General features: G+C 39.1%; 1 protein-coding gene across 2 annotated transcripts; it reads left to right on the top strand.

Annotated features, from left to right (window-relative positions):
- Positions 1-10: 10 nt before the first annotated feature.
- SRD5A1 (steroid 5 alpha-reductase 1) lies at positions 11-16751 on the top strand. 2 transcript variants are annotated; one of them, XM_052703555.1, is made up of 5 exons: positions 11-396; positions 2370-2536; positions 10249-10350; positions 11880-12030; positions 14307-16751. In XM_052703555.1, the coding sequence occupies exons 1-5, from the start codon at positions 83-85 to the stop codon at positions 14371-14373; spliced, it is 801 nt and encodes a 266-aa protein (XP_052559515.1). In that variant the 5' UTR covers positions 11-82; the 3' UTR covers positions 14374-16751. The 2 variants fall into 2 exon arrangements, with proteins under 2 accessions (XP_052559515.1, XP_052559516.1); XM_052703556.1 differs by lacking the exon at positions 11-396 and adding an exon at positions 658-875.
- The last annotated feature ends 2969 nt before the right edge of the window (positions 16752-19720 follow it).

Here is a 19720-nt window from a genome sequence, read left to right as displayed (position 1 = left end):
GCGATGTCGGTGGGCGTGCCGCGGTCTGCCCGATGGATGGAGGCGCCTCGGGACATCTCGGCTGGATCGGGCATAGCGCGACATGGCAGGCGGCGGCGCGTTCTGCGCGTTTTGGCAGCGGGCAGCGGGCCCGCGGGAGCAGCGCCTGCTGGAGCTGCTCTCCTACGGGCTGGTGGCGCTGGGCGCTGTCTCGGCGCTGCTGTTGCGATTCATCCCCATGCCCTACGGGCGCTACTCGTCGCGGCGCTTCGGCTGGCTGCTGCCTGCCCGGCCCGCCTGGCTGCTGCAGGAGCTGCCCGCGCTCCTCGTCCCGCTCGCTCTGGCTGCCTGCATCCCCGCCTGGCGGCTGCCCAACGCCGTCCTGCTGAGCTGCTTCATCCTGCACTACGTGCACAGGTGCGGGCGGTCGGGGCGGCGCTCCGGGGTGCCGCGCGCTGTCGGATCTCGGCGGTATGGAACGGGGCAGCGATACGATAAGGGCTTTCGGCGCAGTCCTGCTTACAGCTGCTGTGCTGGGCTGGCAGTTTTGCCGGCGCTGCGAGCTTGAGCCGTGCCGTGGGGTTGATGTGGTGGCTCTGCGAACGGGACTGCGCCTCCGCTTCCCGTCCCTCCCTTTGTAAAAGCATGAATGGCTTTGGAATGGGATCTCGGCGTATCGTTACTGTATAGGAAAGCTGGAATCAGCAGGCAGATGTGTGGCAATATCGTTTTTGTGATTACATAATGCCGGTGGGACTGTTTCGTTAGTGGTGGCGTACTGAGAAATAGCTCTCGTCGGCTTCGGTTTGTCGTAATGTGGTAGACTCGGCATAATCAGGTCAATTAATGAATTCATTATGCTTTTTCTTTCAAACCACTGGAGTTTTGCTTCTTCTGTAAGTAACTGGCGATAGGATGAGAGGGAATGGCTTCAAGTTGCAAGAGGGGAGGTTCAGGTTGGTTGTTAGGGCGAATTTCTTCTCAGAGCAGTGAGGCGATGGCACGGGCTGCCCGGGGGGGTGGAGGAGTTGCTGTCTCTGGAAGTGCTGAAGGAATGTGTGGATGTGGCACTGAGGACATGGTGAGGATGGGCTGGCAGTTGGACTGGATGATCTTCGTGGGCTTGTCCAGCCTTAATGGCTGTGACTCTACTGATGCTTTGAGGCAGGAGTCCTCAAGTCAGCTGGCAGACACCTGAAGAACATTCACACTTCTGTGATCCCAGTCCTGTATTGTTATAGATCCCAGTTAAATCAATACGTGATCAGGAGTTGGCTCGCTGTACGGGGTAGAGCACGTAAACATTCACTTGCTTTTCTTGTCTGGAGTTTGTTTGTTTGCTCATTTAATCCTCCAGGAAGAGCCATTGGGATTTCTTGCCCAAATGGAATGACAGCTGTGGATTTGTCATTTCTGCAACAGTTTTCTTGGGGCATTCTGAGACTGTCAGAGTGAAGCAATTAATATATTTCAAGTGACTTCTAGGGCCAGGAGGCAAGAGAGCTCTATTAAGTTACTTTCAACGGGATTCTCTTTCTCTTTTCTTTCAAAACCATGAATATTCCACACTTGACAATCCATCTTCTGTGAATGGTTTCATAGGCCATATAGGTAGAGAAGCTGTCAAAACACCTGCTAGATTATCACATTTTACGATGAAGCAATAGTATAACCTGAGAAGCTAAGCAGGTGATTCACCAGTTGTCCTGTGCTCTGGCTTCCCTGCAGAAGTGCCTACAGTGTGTAAAAGTACACAGGTGTGCCCCTACGCTTGTTGGTGTGTTGTCTGGTCTAGCTATAATTATTGTTTTTATTTGTTCTGATGTTTCAGCTCAGCAGTTTGTAATGCACTTGTCCATTTTCTTAGTATCTTACTCACTGTATGGTGCCTTATTCCATACAGATAAGGATGACAGAGCTGTTTGTTGAGAGATATCTTGGTTAGGTAAAGTATTATCATCTACCACAATGCCTTTCACGTTGATGTTGTCACCTGAAAATCCTGATAGGCTTTGCGTGTAGGGTTTATGAGACCGGGTTCATTTCAGAATACTTGATTATGCCACTTAAGGTTGAGGAATAAAGCAGGAGAACATTATGTTGTGTTGAACATCATTTGTCTTTGCCACTCCAATCAGAGTAATTGCTTTGGATACAACGCTCAAAATTTCTGCTGTAAGCAGCCGGGGGAGGATTGATCTCTTAACTGTTGTTAGACAACAGATTGAATATTTAGGTGCTAAAACAAGTGTAACTTTCCACCTGAACTGAGATCAAAGACTGCTGAGAAATTGGCAAGCAGGATATGGTTTATGGATTGCAAGTCTGGACGCTGAAAGCATCCTTTAGGTTTATTTATGCAACAGATTTTCTTTCCTTGTTTGTTATAGGGCACTCATATTTCCTTTTCTGATCCGGCAAGGAAAGCCAACACCATTTTTCACCTTCCTACTAGCACTTCTCTTCTGTATATACAATGGATATCTGCAAGGCCGAAGCTTAAGCACCTATGCAGAGTACCCTTCAGACTGGTTAAAATGCCCTTGTTTCATTGCAGGTAAGTTAAAATATCCTATGAGAACATTAAGAGTAGAAATTTCCCTTTATCTTCACAGGTTTTTTTTTTTTGTTGTTGTTTTTTGTTTGTTTGTTTTTTTAAAGCTGAAGTTATAATACCTTCAATCACATTTTAGATCTTTTTTTCACAGCATTCCAAATAAGCTTAGATATCTTGTTTGCTGTAGTATAGCTGAAAGCTTTCTAATCCTATTTTTTTTATTTTATTTTATAGTTGTGAACTGAGAATTTTTTCTCTGGTGTCAGCACTAGGTGAGCTTACTTTGTTCTTTGACACCAAAGTGAATAAGAATATATTATGTCACTATTGAGGCCGTAAGTGGAAGTTGCAGTTCATGGGTTTAGAACAAATCAGAGATTTTCCACATAACATACTGATTAAACTAAAATTCCTTTTTTTTTAATTGATGTCACAGATATTGAAGGTTTGTACATGGTCAAAAAAAAAAACAAATTAATGGAGTTATGGCAGGTGATGAATAGCAGCATACCACTTTTAATGTCAAAAGACTGTCATAATGCTGATGTACTTTGTCAAAGAGCAAAACTGCCCCACAATGATAAGTTGATGGGGTTGATCATTCAGCCCTATGGGGAGGTTAGGTTATAGTTACTCTTGGAGCCAAGCATGTAATTAATAGAGTAAGATGACCTCATTGCAGCCTTCCAGTTCCTAAAGGGAGCCTACAAATAGGAGGGAAGTCAACTCTTTACAAAGACAGATAATGGCAGGACAAGGGGAAATGGTTTTATGTTGAGAGAGGGAAGATTTGGGCTGAATATTGAGGGGAAGTTCTTTACAGAGAGAGTGGTGAGGTGCTGGAATAGGCTGCTCAGAGAGGCTGTGGATGCCACATCCCTGGAGGTGTTCAAGGCCAGGTTGGATGGGGCCCTGGGCAGCCTGGTCTAGTATTACCTGTGGAGATTGGTGGCCCTGCCTGAGGCAGGTGGGTTGGAGCTTGATGATCCTTGAGGTCCCTTCCAATCCTGGCCATTCTATGGTTGAATCACCCTGGTGATTCTGTGTTTGCATGAAGTATTCCTTGCCATGTTTTTTGTTTCCTAAGCATCTACTTTTACTTACTGTCAAAAATAAAACCATTTTCCAAGGTAGTCTTTAAAGAAGGGTCTCTGTGGTCTGAAGATAAGCCAGAATATTTTCTCTTCCAGAATCAGAGCAAGTTAGTGTTTCTCACAGATTTCTCATGCCTTGTATAGCAAGAATAAGGAAGTTTGGCCTTTACTGCAGAGTTATTGTGGATGGCAACAGAGGATCGCTGTGCTAAATGCTGTAATGACTGCGATTAATCTATTTAAATTTCTTCATCTTGTGAAGAGTAGGAAGAAGTACTGTATGTGCTCTAAAAATGGAGAATGTGAGGTACAGGGGAATATCTTCAGTGGGAGGTAGGCAACTAGATGGCTGTATCTGTAACTCTCTCGGTACTTTTGAAACTTCAGTCTCCTTACATTTGGTTCCAAAAAAAAAAAAAAAAAATCGAAAAATCAGCTGATCAAAACTTGAAAAGACAAATGCAATACAGAGTATAAAACTTCAGCTTCCGGTATGCTAATCCAGTACCTTAATCAAAAGGTGATCTCAATGCAGTGCTGTAAACATGAGTCATGAGCCATAAATTAATGCCTCCTCGCTGCAAGATCTTTTAAAATGCTATGTGATAAGCCTTGCTTGATCTTCCTTCTTTGTTTTTTTCTTTGTGTTTTTGCTTTTTTAAATGCTCTTTTTTCAAAGATTTTTGAAAGATACAAGTTAATAAATGGAAATATTTAGGTTCAGCTGCCTTCAGTTGTGAACATTTCTGTGTAGGAATTTTGTTTGCAAGTAGTACTAGTTTAGAATATATTTTTATATGTACTTCCTGTACTGCTAGTCATAAGACGTGTTGCTTTAATGACTATAAGAACACCTTTTAAGTCAAAAATATTGCTTTAGATCCCCTGAAAAGGGGGAGGATGTGGGAAAAGTGGATATTTTTTATATACTTTGCATTTCATTGCAGTGCTATCCCTCAGTAGATCTTATATGAAGTTATATAAAGAACAAAAATGGCAGTGTGTCAGTATGCAGCAAGACCAATTAAGTTCTGTAACGCGAAGCTGAAATGAGATAAATTTGCTGTGAAGACAGAAATTAGGAAAGGTCAGGCTAATTAAACACAGTAGTGGGAGTTTGCAGGGAACTGATGTGTTTTCTATTTGTGCATCCTTACTGAGTGTCTGTTTGCAGGTCTATAAGAGTTCATTGATTTGGAGCAGTTTCGTAGCTTTTAATGCAGTTCCCATGTTTCTGTGATTTCTGATTTCTGTGAACTGCGTTGGCTTTGTTCAGAGCAGCAAACTAGTCTGTTTTGAAAGAAAACTGGAATGTTCTGCTTCAAACGTGGTACAAGACTTGATAAAACCATTGAGATGCAGAGCAATATGGGAACAACACTATGATCCTTATGCATATGTCTCATGCCAATAAAGAACTTGTGAAAAGCAGGAGTACTCATAGTACCTTGAAGTGGTTGATGCTATTAACAGGGTCCTATGCACCTGCACGTGTGATCAGTCATCTGCAGACAGTTACCCTTTCACACCAGTTCTTACTAAAGTTGTGTGTACTTCCGGTCAGTAGATCCTTCCTTTCTTGCCTTGCTTTAGCTTCATCAAACTCTTGCGGTGTACCTTATGCTGTTCTAATTATCTAAATCCCCATTCAATTGCTTTCTCATGTTGACAGCTAACTCTGTCAGTCAGGCAACACGTTCTTATTCTGCTCTGTACACAGAGTAGCCATGGAAAGAGCATAGGCAATGCCATTATCTGGGTCCATGGAAGCTGACCTAGCTGTTGTGTCTATACAGCAACTTGCTTTACGTATTCTTGAAACCTGAATGGGGAGGTGAGTCAGAAGGCACTTACCATGCTGTCACTCTGAATTAGCCTGCAGAGCAGGAGTACATTTTTTTGGAAGATAGATCCTATGTGGGCAGAAGTGATTGGGAAAACAAGAGCAATGAACACGTAGTAAACAGGAAACTGTCCTTATGCACGTGTTTTAGTATTACATGAAGCCTTAATTTCCAGGTTAAATACCGATGGATGAAAAAATCCTTTTGAATCATAGAGTGTCCTGAGTTGGAAGGGACTCATAAGGATCATCAAGTCCAACTCCAGTTCCCATGTCATGTGTCTTGAGAGGTCATCTGTATTTCATGATGCATCCTGTAGATCTGAGAACCTATTGATGTACACTGACTCCTTCCTGTTTACCTATCAAGACTTACCTTGGGCAGAAGCCAAGTCATGCAGATCATGGCCCAACTTGTAGAGTCTCAAGATTCAGCCATGATGCAGACATGAGAATACGGACAGTGAAGTACAGTGCTCCCAAAAGGCAGCATTCTCAGAATTGTACTTGCATTTAAGAAAAACTAAAGGATTCTAAATTCTAAAACTGAAGATCAGCATGGAACTGATTATAACTTTCAGTATAGAGGTTTTTTCTTGTGTTAATACTGGATTGTATTAGTAGAAATACAGTTTACACTTGAGTACAATTAATTTGTGTGCTATTCAAGAAAATTGATTTCAAATTACCGTATAGATAGAAAGATACACATATCTTACAGTACAAATTAAAAAATCCCTTATTTTTCAAGGTATGTTTTCATTTTCTTTTCTGGCCATTAGCAAGTTGGTACATAGCCACTAATGCAAGAGAAGCAAACGTTTTTTTATACTTAGGTATAGTAAGAGTGGAACACCCTCTGTCTGGATAGAGATTTATTTTTGAAAGAAAAGACATTCAAATGGTATGCTTTCCTAAAAACATTTGAGTTGCTCTGTACTTTTGAATCTTGATATTTGAATTCATCTGTGAATTCCTTGTGTTGATCTAATATATTGGCATCTAATCTATCTTGAGTAGTTATGTTGAATTTATAGTTGAAAGGGTTATGATAAATTTTAGTATAAGACATATAGCATTTACATAGCTTGATTACTAATGAAAACTTTCTGCTCTGTGCTATGAGTAAGAGATGTGCGTGTTTACAGGTCTACATTCTGCTTGTAAGCAGAATGAAACAAGCTAATCAAGCAATATTTTAAACTTACCGAGGTAAATATGGAAAAGACTTTCACACAGCAACTTTAGTTTCTCTTTAGAGCAGTCAAATCTTTCTTCTTAATCAACATGGAAGCAGGCAGCAGGCAACAACCGAAAAGAAAGCTGGCAATCAAATTCCTTTGGTTTTCTGTGTATTGATAGTGAATAGTCTGAAAGACCTAACGTGTTACCTTTACACTCAAAAATTATATCTAGAGTATGAAGTGACTTGGCTCAGAAGCTCCAAAAGTAATGCCTCTTACTTATTTCCATGGAAATACAACAGATACAAAAATACTACTTAATCAGATTCTCAACTGTGAAACATTATTTTGCAACCCAGTCACCACCATTAGTTGTGCATTTTTTTTTGCCAGCAGTCAACAAGAGCTTGCATGCCATGCTTTTAACAGTCTACCCTAGCAGAGGTAACCCGTCACCCTTGCTGAGATGCACCACCCATCCCTCACTGTGAATACATCCACTGTTTGGTCTCCAGGAACATTCAGCAAGTGCAGATGAATGTCAATGGGTGCAATTTTTTCTGCATGGAGGAATACATTGACAAACTTTTGCTCTGTAGGCACTCCCATGTCAGACACCGTTCTGTAAGATTGCCCCTCTGCTGCCATCTGTTGCATGACAACAAAATGTAATGGGATATTGAGGGGAAAGTTCAGTCTCTACTGCTATGCCAGCATCTCTTTGATGTCATGGACCAACACAATGAAAAGGCATTTCTTTCAGAGCAGCCCTTGTGCTTGATCCAAATAAAATTCAGTATTTTTGCAGGTGGGCTCAATTCAATTGGCCTGTGTGGAAAAACTTGAATCTTGTCTATTCCTAGCAATTAAGGAATACTTTTATCAAAGATGACATATAGCCAGAAATTTAAACAGAAAGGTGAAAACTGTGAATTTCAATACTGGATTTTTTTGGTATATCATGTGCTTTATTGCAACAAAACCTGAGGATGCAGAACACTGTAACCTTTATACTACAGTTTTTATTTCTATGAAACCTTGGATTAAGTGGGTAAGCCATCCTGCTGAGTGACACAAGATAACAATAAATAAGGTGCATCAAGCCTAGAGTTTTCTTGGTTTTCTCAAAATGTGTTCTTGCATCAGGGCCGGAAGTTCTGAATCTGAGGGATCAGCATTCATGCTTGTTACTGGCAACTGTGCTCCACAAGGTAACAGGAGCAATGGTTCTGTATTTTGGTCAATAAAGACAAGTTGATTGGTGCCTGTTTGCAGCTAAGGCTGGAAGAAAGGCAATCTCTTTCTGGTTAATATGAAGTTCATTATGCGATCGCTAAGATGATCAGAATGTAACTTTCCCAAAACTTTGTTTAGGTACTGTATAGAAAGGTCTGGTCTGACTGTACGTGTTTCCTTTCCCTTCAAAGCAGCGTGCCATAAGATGTAAATGGATAGCTTCTCAGAACAGTTCTCACTAGGCCTGCTGTTAAGTTAGAACTGGGATAGGATACATCTCACTTTGCAGGTGTTTCAAATAATGTTAAGGGATGCTTGTTTCAAGCTGGCTTTCAAAAGATTTACAGCTTAATTTGTGGTTACAAATGAAACTTCACAGAAACAGTGTATTCCTGAGAAAGCTGCTAGCAGCTTCTGTTCCCCAGTAGCAGCAGTGATAGCAGCCGGTTAATTATTGTTGATATTGAATTAAAATGTTGGCGGATCTTTTAATGAATGGCATGTGCTTAAAGCAAGCACAAACAAATGGGTCTTTGATCTTGCAAAATGAATTCCAGCAGCTGTGTGAAGGCAAGCATTTGCCATCATGGAGGCCTTTGAGGTTTGTGGGCATTAATTTATCAGACCAGATACATTGATAAGATTGACACACTAACAACTTTAAAAAATAAATTAAAAAGTTTTTTTTTTTTCCTGCAGTTATACGCTTTGACTAATGTAAGATGTTGTGCATGGTTTTCTTTTTCTTAATGACAAGCCTGTCAGACTCCTCAGTTAGTTTCTGTTCAGATAGTTGAACTCCCAAATGACTTAGAGCTGTTTAATGTGCCCTTCTAATTAGGTTAATGCATTTTTTTTACTGTATACCAACTATCTTTATCCCTTTTGCTAGTATTACCAAACACACACTCACAGCAAGTCAAATATGGGGAAAAAAAAAATCCCAATTAAGTGCTAACCTAAGTATGCTTTTTCCTGTTTTTCCTGTCTTGTAGCAGTTAGATCGCCACTGAAGCAACAAGCTACTCTGATATCAGTTATCTTTGTTCTGTGCATCTTTGAATGTGACAGTATTAAGTTGTAGAATTATCAAATTTGTAGAGAGTTTTGATCCTTTGCCTCTCTCAGCTCTTTATTTCACCTTCACAATAAGTCATAGAATATCCTGAGTTGGAAGGACGACACAACAACCATTGAGTCCAACTTGTTCTACATGGGACCACTTAAAAGCCACAACCTTTGTCTGAGAACATTGTCTAATAAATAGCTTTTGAATTCCAGAAGCATGGGGCTGTGACTAGTGCCCTGGTGAGCTCATTCCAGTGCTCAACCACTTTCTGGTGAAGAACCTGAGGAAGCTGTAGGTCTCCATGAGGCCTTCCCTCAGCCTCCTCTTCTCTGGCCTGTAAAAAAAAAACCAACAAAACGAAAGAAAAACAACACTAAAGCAAGGGACCGCAGCTTACCTCCCCATCTCTGTAGCCCTCCTTTGGATGCTCTCCAATAGCTTTATGTCCTTCCTATATTGTGATGCCTGGAACTGCCCACAGTTTTATGCAAATTGGGTCTTAGCGTTCATTCTTTAGTTCCAGTAATCTTAGAATAAATTTCTGGTTTAGATTGCAGAGAAATCTATTACAACCTGGTACTGAATTTAAGAAATTACAGCAGAAATTTTTCCATAATATTTAACTACATAGTTTCTTTTCTTTTTTCTTTTTTTCTTTTTTTTTTTTTTCCCTTTTATTTGGTGAATAATTTCAAGCTCAGAGTTTGTTAATGCTCAGCAAGACTAGGTTTACCAAGTTCCTACCCTAAACTTCTAGGAGTATGATGATATTATCTTTGTCAGTCTTGCACAAGAATCTACTGTATTTTTTCATTCCTATTAATTACAAAACAGTCTGCTGCAGGAACTTTGGCATATGGTCATTTAAAAAGAAGTCTGAGGTGTGTCGTTTTACATAGGAATGAGAATGACTAGTTTTCCATGTTCTTTAAAATTTTGATGTGTTTGGTTTTTGATATTGAAGTTAGAAGATATACATAATACATATGTGTATGTATGCAGGCATGCACATAAATATGTGCTTATTTTTGTCCATCACCCAAGAGTAACACTTTATACTTAAAATAATGTTTCCGTCCAGAGAAATTGCTACAAGCCTTATTTACCTGACAGCTCACTGTGAAACTGGGATTGTCCATGGAGTCACTAGAACCGCTTAGAGTGCTTTACATTACTGTATTATGACTGCTTTGAGATAACATGCCTAATATGTTACCTGTTACTTTGTTTTCTGATTATTTTCACTCAGTGTACTATAGACTAATATTCTGAATATTTCTTTTCAGGTTTCATGGGGTGGCTGATCGGCATGGCAATCAATATTCATTCTGATCATATCCTCAGAAATCTGAGAAAACCTGGAGAAACTGGTTACAAGATACCAAGAGGTAATCAGTAATCTGTATAGCATTTTTCAGGAGGAGTTCCGGGGCTGTTCAACCTGAAAAAGAAAATACTTATGATGTTCTTGTCAACAGATGTAAATATCTCATGAGAGGCAGTGAAGATAAAGAAGCCGGGTTCTTTTTAGTGGTGCCTGCTGACAGGCAAAAAGGCAACAGACACAGAAGAAACACATGAAATCCTATATGAACACACAATTCTATTTATTTCTAAGTGTGAGGGTAGTCAAAGAATATAGGGTAGATTGCCCAGAGAGACTCCGCAGTTTCCATCTTTGGAGATGCTGAAAACCTGACTGGACATTTTTCTGGGCTTCCAGCTGTAGTTGACCCTGCTTGAACAGGATGGAGTTGCACTAGGTGACCTCAAGAAGAATCTTCAAACAGAAATAGATATTCCAATCTGTAAATGTGACCTTCTAAAGCTTGGTATTATCTTTTTAGAGGTAATAAGTTATGATTTGAGAAGAAACTTGTAAAAGCAGTTTGTCTACCTTAGGAAATGGTTTCTTAGAGTTCATATTATTTTTTCCACCAAGAAGATAGTTTTATCTTTACATGGGCAGTTGGATTTGCATCTACTGCAAATGAATACTACTGTGCTGTGAAATGTTCAGAAGGAAAAAAGATGTTCTTTGCTGCTTGATCAAGAGGAGTTGTTTTTTTTAATATTACTTATCCAAATTAAGGACTGGAATTCTGCTTTTGTTTTGTCACAAAAGCAAAGTAATTAAAGCAAGGTCAAAACATGTCCTTTACTACAGTTTGCAAATATTTGTTTGGTTGGTTCCATTGGCATGGTGCTTACTGTGATGTCAGTTTGTATGTTAACTTTGGAATTAGGGTGAAAGTTCTTATTTTATAACTCTCCCATCAGGTGAGTACTGACTGTTTATGCCTAATTGGCTGTAAAATACACCTAACACAAACTGATAATTTCTGTTTTGTGAGGGTCAGTGTTGAAGTACTTATAGTTAAGATCTTTAAGTCTGATAGGATGCAAGAACAAAAGGGCAACACATCTTAAACTAGAGGACAAGTTTGAAACTTGAATTTTGAATAATATTTTTCATCATTTACCTGCGATGCGTAATTTCTTCAATTTATTGAAGTATTGTATGCTAAAGAAGTATAGGGATATTTTATGAGACTATTTAAAAGGGATTACTTTTTAATTTTTGTTTATTTAAAATAAAAAGTTCAGTTCATGGTCCATGCCAGCTTGATGTCGCTGTCACTGATTTAAGGAGGCATGAAGTCACTTCTATTACTAAGTATATTGGCTTTTTTTTTTCCCCTGTGATTTCTAAAGGATAAATGGAGCTGGGTAAGAATGAAGACTGAAACAATCCTATATAAGACAGCTTGAACTGCAAAACGCTGTTTCTACTGCTTTAAAAAATATACGAAGAGACACTGATGATATGGGTGGTCTTAGACTTGCAGTGAAAGTACTATCAAAGATCTCCTTGATTAATGTGCTTTTAAAGTAATCCTGCCCTTTCTGCCTTCAGGAGGAATGTTTGAATATGTCAGTGGAGCCAACTTCTTCGGAGAGATCCTGGAATGGTTTGGATTTGCTCTTGCCTGCTGCACTATTGAAAGCCTTGCATTTGCACTGTGTACGCTTTTCATTTTGGGTTCAAGGGCAAAGCAACACCACCAGTAAGTGTTGGTGTCTTATAATTTCTGCTGTTTCACACTTCATTTCCATTTCATAAATTATACCACAGAGATGTTGCAGAACAAGTCTAGTGAAAAGCTGTTACTGCTGTGGAGAATGAGAGAATATTCTGAGTAGTATTAAACGCGACAAGTAGAGTGAAGCATAAGCACACAACATACAATGAGGTGGTCATGGCTATTCATTAAATGAATGTAGTTCATTCTGGACCTGTGAAGACCTACTCTGACCTGCTCATAACTTCACTGCTATATCAGGTTGTCCAGGGCTTCATACATTTGAGTTCAGACTTCCTCTGAGGACAAAGATTCCAGCACCTCTGGGGAAAAATATCTTGTTTGAGAGCTTTGCCGTTCACATAGGGAATAATTCTTTTTCCTTATGTCTGGCTGGAATTTTCTGTGGTGCAACTTTTATCCCTGTCTCTTGACCATTTTCTGCACACCTCCAGGAGGGATATGGCTCTGTCTTCTCTCTAATATCTCTGTGGATAGTGGATGACTGCAATTAAATGCTCCACTTAAACTTCTTTCCTCCAACTTGAGCAAATCTAGTTAATTCAACCCTTCCTTGTGTATTGAATGTTCCAGCTACACAGCTGTCTAGATGACCATCTGCTGAACTCTTCCTGAGTTTTTGGGCATACTGAAAGCCTAAAATTGGATGCAGTAATCTAGATACGGTTCATTGACTGTTGAATAGTTGTGAATAAGCATTTGCCTTAACTTGGGGCTCTGTACATGTTAAAGCACTTCAGTATGCAGCTAGCTGTTGTCACTGCAAGGATCCATCATGCTGAACTTGATGTTCAACCTGTCCACCAGAATGTCTTTCCCCTTTTGTGCAGAGCTGGTACCCAACTAGTTAGTCTCTAGTCTGCAGTTTGGCATGAGGCCATTGCATCCCAGCTGCAAGGAATTGCATTGTCTTTGTGGTTTTCGCTCCATTATCTTAGGTCTCCTGTTCCAGTACTTGTATGCAGAAATAACCCTCTGTCCTCTTCCTCTGCAGCCCAGGTGGTGAGGAAGGAACCAATCAGGTTCTTCAGTCTTTCCTCATCTATTATGTTCTTTGGACTCAAATTCCATGGTTTCTTTCTGTGTATCTTAAGCCTTGGTAAAACTCTTTCATGTTTTTGTAATTAGAGTGCTATGAAAAACCCTAAAGGTTGTTAAAGGTATTAATTTTCATTAAGGGAAGCAATGTTTGTTTTTTTTTTTAATAAAAGGAGTGAAGTGGGAAAAAGCAAAAGCAAAAATAGCAAATCTAAGCAAGTTTCAATTTTACAAACTTGGAATAAATTACTGAAAAGTAATGTATGATATAATAGCGTAATGTTGATATCACACAACTGCAAGTAATCATGCAATGCATGCTTTCTATAGAAGTCACAGAACTTCCTCTTGTGTGTCACTAGGCAAACAGGCAACGTGCATTATTCAGTGTTGAAACTGTAAGCCAGCAACAACATCAAAATTAGTTGTGCATTATTGTGAGAGTTTTGTTCTCTGCTTATTCCAACTTCAGTCTTTCAGTTAATTTCTGTTAATGTGAACACTTGCAACTTTGAGGAGCCTAGATTATTTAACTTTTTTCTATATTAGAGAAGCAGAATAAGTACTAAACAGGAGTAAATGTGTTTGCCATAAAGTGATGTAATAGCATCTATTAGTGTAATGTGGTTTTCTTGTTTGGTTGGTCAGTTGTTCTTTTTTGGTTTGTTTTTTTTTTTTTTTTGTAATTGTCTGGATGTGAAAATAGTGATTGTTGTTGAAGGGAACTAGTAAAGCTACTGCAGTGTTTGACTGTGTGAACTCTGACTGGAATTGAGGGTTTTTCTATCCAGAACCAGGTGTAAAGTGTCATGCTTGCTTATGTAGTCATTATAAAATTTGACTTATTGCCTTGGATATCATTTTTTTCCTCTGCTTCTAAAATACAAATAGGAATCATTGCAATATACATTTTATTACAATAGGCCATTCCTTCCCTGTCTGCTCTCATCGTACTACTAGTTTGATTTCTCACTGTTGGAAGTGGTAGCTTTGTTTTGTTGTACCTCAAAATCAGATTTCCTTAGGGTGAGTATGGTAAATAGCAGTTTTCTATCCAGAGTAGGTTTTAAAGACATTATTTTCTGGCTTGGATTTGAAAAATACATATTGCTTAAATTGTGTTGTGCAGTTACTTAATTTCCTTGAAAGTATTTTGAAGATGCAATGCTCAACAGATTTGGACTTTTCTTTTTTTTTTTCAGATGGTACCTTGAGAAATTTGAAGACTACCCAAAGAATAGAAAAATTGTGATTCCATTTGTCTATTAGTTTATTACCTAAATACCATCAGGTTCTGACGGTAGCAGCATTTTTAAATGGTTACTTCTTGGAACAAATAACACTTTTCGTGAGTGTTACCCAGCTAATGTATTCTCATCACTGTGACAAAGCCTTTGTATCAGTGCTGTTTGTTACTGCTTTTCCTTGTAATGAAGACCCCAAACTCAGCGGGCATGGTGAACAGGAACAGAAGTGCTTTTGCAGTGGCACATCACCACCGTGAGTACATAAGACAAGACATCTGAATTCATACCATGGAAACTGTTGTACAGGATTTCTGATGCTTCAGTTTCAGCCTATAGTTTTCTGGTGTTCTCATCTGAGGATTGTGCTATGGCACAGTCACCCTCAGTGTACAATCTGGCTGCTGTGTTCAGTTTTCTCCTTGTCTACATGCACCAGTGGGATTGATTTGATCGCCTTTCTTATTCTTTCTTCCCTTTGCCCTCCATTTCAGGAGATCAGATGCAGACCAAAGACATTAAATGAATACAGATACTGTGAGATGAGAGATGTTCTTCATCTCCTCTGTGCAGATATGAACAAAACAGAGATAAAACTTAATGCTGTTTACATTGATAGCCATAGCAGTGCCTTTCCCAAGTAACTGATTGATTTTAAACATCTACCTCTCAAATTTCATAGCCATCTCAAATGATACTCAACATGTGTTTTCTGTTCAATATTATTTTAGAGGGCATTATTTATTAGGGATAAATGATTCTTTTTAATATTCTGTAGATTTTGCTTATTATGTAGTTGTTTTTTTTTGTTTTTTTTTTTTTAAAAAAAAGCCTTTTCTTATTGATAGTGAGATAAATTATTTTGTATTTTTAAAAAATGGAAAATCATAGGGCTTGTTTCTTGTTTTATCAATATTAGTTCTTGCTCTGATATATTTTTATTCAGAAGGACTCTGGTAGTATTTCAAAGACACGGTGGGATCTCAGGCATAATGACTCTTGAATTTGCACATATTTGTGTCCTTTCCATATTTGTGATATTCAGTAACTTTTTAGAATTGGAGAAAAGTCAGTGTTTCTGCAGAAACCTTACGGTGGAAAAAAAAAAAAAGCTCTGCACACGTACTTGGAAAATCTTCCTTCAGGACAAATTAGTAATATAATTTCACTAAACAATGAGTTTTCCAGTATTCCATCAAGCTTTGTTCAGAGCACAAAATTATTATTATTATCATTATTATTTTTTTTTTTTTTTTTGCATGAATTACTCTACTACCAGAAAAATCAAAGTAATAAAAGGGAAGAACTTTTACCTTAATTTTTTTTAGATTAGATGTATATATATTTTAAATATATCCAGGAAATAGGTGGTGGAAAAATGCTTTGCTACCCAAACTTCTGCTTAACAGTGGTTTCTTCCTGCTCTCCTTGGCACAGCATTCAGTGCACTGAAGCCATGGTATCGTTATGGGTCTATCAAGGGTATAAAGAAGTGTAGCACATTCTATTGTTATTGCCTGAAATAGAGAAAAGAGGGGAGCAAAACTGTTATTCATGTTGCAATGATAATCTGCCAGCAGTGAAGCCATCAGACTGTCAGCTGCTCCTCATAGTGAATGTGACCAATAATGCTCTCTCCCAACATCCAGGAAGCTCAGCTGAGGGAGAATCTAGGAATACCCATTCCTTTGAAGCCAGTATCTGTTGTGCACGGCTTGATTCTCAAATTGTTTAATCTCTTTTTTAAAAGACGTTTACATACACCTTTTTTTTTTTTTTTTTTTTTTTGATCACACTGTAATATCACAAGTGATCCTAGCTGTTTTGAGCACTTGAAGTGTAGTCTGAAGAGAACTGTAGAGACTGTCTTATATATCCAGGTATTTGTAAGCCCTATTGCATCCTTGTGGCAGTTCTTAAATATGGGTATCCAAAAATTCCAGCTATCAGTATCCCTTTTAGAAGAGCAAAATGCATCAACATCTAATCTAAGTGTTTAAGTGCTTGCGTGGTTTACAATGAACTAATATTTGTATTTTTGGGTTTAGTTAAAAAAGCACTAATGCTTTTTTACAAACAGTAACAAACAGCCAGTAAAAAATGACTTGGCTACAGCAACTTAATCTGTAATCCCTTCTTGTTTACTCCCTCTAATGAAAAGGTGAAGATTCAAGAGATGTGTAACTATTTATAGGTGGTAGTCTTCTATTGTAGTTCACAGGAAATTTCTACTGATGCATCAATTTTGCTCTGATTCTATGCTGCTAAATATTTATACTGATTAAAAGTTAAGCTTTTATGGTTTGCCTGTAGCAGAGTAGAGATCTGAGACACATGGTCCTCCGAGGAGATTACTGGTGTTCTAGTTAACGAGAATATTAAAATCAAAATGTAAACAAAGAACCATCTTCTGCTTTTTTAATGTTCTACTTACACTGCTGCAACCTGCCACAACTGAAGTACAGAATTGTATTTGAGGCAGTTTGTTCTCACATACCATACAGTACAGCAAGATGACCACAACTGGTGAAAATTATACAATCATTCTGGGCAAATTCTAGACCTTTTATTTAAATGCTGCTCCTTTTGTGTTTGTAATACTTCATTTGTACTCTCCTCCCATTTCAGGATCTTTGCCAGAATTTGTCTATTTGCGGGAAAATACGATATTGAGAGGTCTTTCTTGAAAGAAAACAGTGTAAAAGTGAATTCTGGTTTGCTGTTTCCAGGAGGAAATGTGTATGCTCTCTGTGAGGTAGTAAATAGCTATCATAATCTCTAACAGACATCTCTACTCACATTACCTGCATCTTTCCCAGAGAAGATCCCTACTCATAAAAACAGTTTGTGGCATCTGGCTTGATTACTTTACTGTTAGCAGTCCTTGTTCCAACATGTGGAGGGTGGCCAAGACTTTTGTACCTGTGAGTTCATTGTCCCAAATAAGATCTTGAGAACTGTGGTAGTAGTAAAGTTGTATTGAAATAACTGTTATATGAACTGGACTATATACATTCAAAAGAAAAACAAAACAAAATTAAAAAAAAAACAACAAACCATGTAGAAATCACAAGACAAATTTCTATATAAAGGAAAACTTATATAAAACAAAGTATGTAACTGATGTTCTATAGTTGCATATAGCAGTGCTTCCCACCACCAAAATTTAGTTTACTACAGGTGAGCAAGAACTGGAAGCCATGTGGAGCCAGGACTTACACTGCTATGGTGGTGGCTCTGAAAGGAAACCCAAATTCCTGCTGCTCTCAGCTTTTCTTTGTAGCCATTTGCTCCTGATGAAACAAGAGTTTATGCAAGTTTTTAAAAATAAAATTGTGCAATAAAATAATTGTATTGCACTTGTGGGCAAAAGTTGATTGCATTCAGCAGTTTTCTTAAACTGAAACTGTTGCACAATATTTTGGGAGACATTTTAAATCTTGATTAATTACTTTTAAAAGGATTATTAGCAGAAGGCCATAAAAGTGAAGTAGTTGTACTTTCTTTCCTTCTTCACATTAGATGAATTGCCACCACAATAACGTTCACTTCTTGTTCAGTGTAGACAAGTCATTTGCAAAGTGTAATCTTATTTGCTCCTGTATCATAATCATAGAATGCTCTGGGTTGAAAAGGACCACAACAATCATCAAGTTTCAACCCCCTGCTATGTGCAGGGTCGCCAACCACCAGACCAGGCTGCCCAGAGCCACATCCAGCCTGGCCTTAAATGCCTCCAGGGATGGAGCATCCACAGCCTCCTTGGGCAACCTGTTCCAGTGCATCACCACCCTCTGTCTGAAAAGGATAGCTGGGCTTCGGAGCATGCAGAGCAGCCGATAGTCTGTAGGTAATATAAAGTCTGTGTACCACAGCATTAATCCTGCTAATTTTCCTGAATGTTTTTATTTCATATACATACCAAAAGAGATTTAAAAAAAAAGGAAAAGAAAAAAGAGAGAGAAACAGTGCAGATTACAAACTGTTTTTTATTTTCCATCAAGCAATAATGTCATCTTCCAGCATATGGTGCCTGTGTTAATACAGTGCTAACTTGAAACATAAGCTGCATTATCTAATTTCAGTTAAATGTGAAATCCAGTTAAATACTCTTCTGAGTTTCTTTATCAGGGCAGTGCACAGATGTGGATTAACTGGCTACCTATTGCACCACAGCTCCCAGTTCCCAGTAAGCACTGCCTAGAGTAAATACTGCAAGTCACAGTAGCACCTGTGAGGACAGTCTTCTTCTCTAGGTCAGAGTTTCTGCTATGTGTGGACTACCAAGGCAGACAAGAACAGGTCCCAGAACAAGCCCCAGCATGTCAGCAGTAGAGGGCTTTGTCAGTTGTTCAATTCTGCTAAATGCTATCAGTTTTTTTATTTTGCAATGAGAAATGTCAAGGAAGAAAACAAAGTCTGTGATGCTTCTGCTCTGCCCAGTTGGTTGAGTGAGTTGGAGAGGCTGGAAGGGAAGGCTGTTTTGTGGAACTTCATTTTGAGTATTAATGAGGAATAACAATGATGAAAGCCAGAGACAAAAGCTATTCCTGACTTGGCTCTGCCATTTAGAGCATTTTATCAGCTCCCAGGAAGACATACATCTTTGTGTGTTCCTGTTTTTGCCTTAATGCGTCAGTAACTGCAAGGAGCTTGGCAGAAGTGGTACCTTGATCTCCATACACTGGAGTTGAACAGGGAACAAAAGAGGCTTTAAACACTACTCAGATAAGCTTCCTATGCTACACCGACTTTGGGGAGGTGAAAACCTTCCCCACTGTTCCTGTTTAGAAGCTGAGTATTTACTAAAGCAGTTAATTTTGTCAGCTGGTGGCCAGGCCCACCGGACAGTAGCCAGCTCAATATCCAACTGCTGGATGGTTCCCACACTGTTCAGTATTTTCAATAATGACCTGAATGGTGAAGAACAGTGCGACTCCCAGCAGATCTGCAGATGAAGCAACCTATGAGAGAGTGGCTAAAATGACAAACAGCAGAGCTCCAAGTCAGGGAGATCTTGAGAAGCCTGAGAACTGGGAAACAGAAACCTTGTGCAGACCAGGAAGAAGAAATGTACAGTCCTGCATGGGATAGAGGATAACTGCATGCAACATCAGTATCAATAGATCAACATCTATGAATGTATGATGAAGCGTGAGCATAACAGGCTTTTATATGCCAGGGGTTGCCAAATTCAGTAATCCAGCAGAGGTAAGGTTGCTACAGCTCCACAGCCTCAGGTCCAACCAGTAGCAGCTCTGAGCTCATGTTCCTGGTAAGCACATGCACAAACAGCCAACTGTTACACATATATACACACATAGCTGGCCACCTCAGACAGCGTAAACAGGCACACTCAGCTCACCTGCAAA

The sequence above is a fragment of the Tympanuchus pallidicinctus genome, unplaced genomic scaffold, assembly GCF_026119805.1.
Source record: "Tympanuchus pallidicinctus isolate F22 unplaced genomic scaffold, pur_lepc_1.0 scaffold5, whole genome shotgun sequence".
Taxonomy (NCBI): Eukaryota; Metazoa; Chordata; class Aves; order Galliformes; family Phasianidae; genus Tympanuchus; species Tympanuchus pallidicinctus.
The sequence above is the reverse complement of the archived record's forward strand: the minus strand, read 5'-3'. Positions and strand labels throughout refer to the sequence as shown.

What these genes read in the sequence shown, in the direction of transcription:
- SRD5A1 (XM_052703555.1), top strand. Translation starts at nt 83, where the DNA reads ATGGCAGGCGGCGGCGCGTTCTGCGCGTTTTGGCAGCGGGCAGCGGGC. An exon ending in TGGTTACAAGATACCAAGAG is followed by an intron (nt 10,351 to 11,879) that starts GTAATCAGTAAT and finishes TTCTGCCTTCAG; the next exon opens with GAGGAATGTTTGAATATGTC. An exon ending in AGGGCAAAGCAACACCACCA is followed by an intron (nt 12,031 to 14,306) that starts GTAAGTGTTGGT and finishes TTTTTTTTTCAG; the next exon opens with ATGGTACCTTGAGAAATTTG.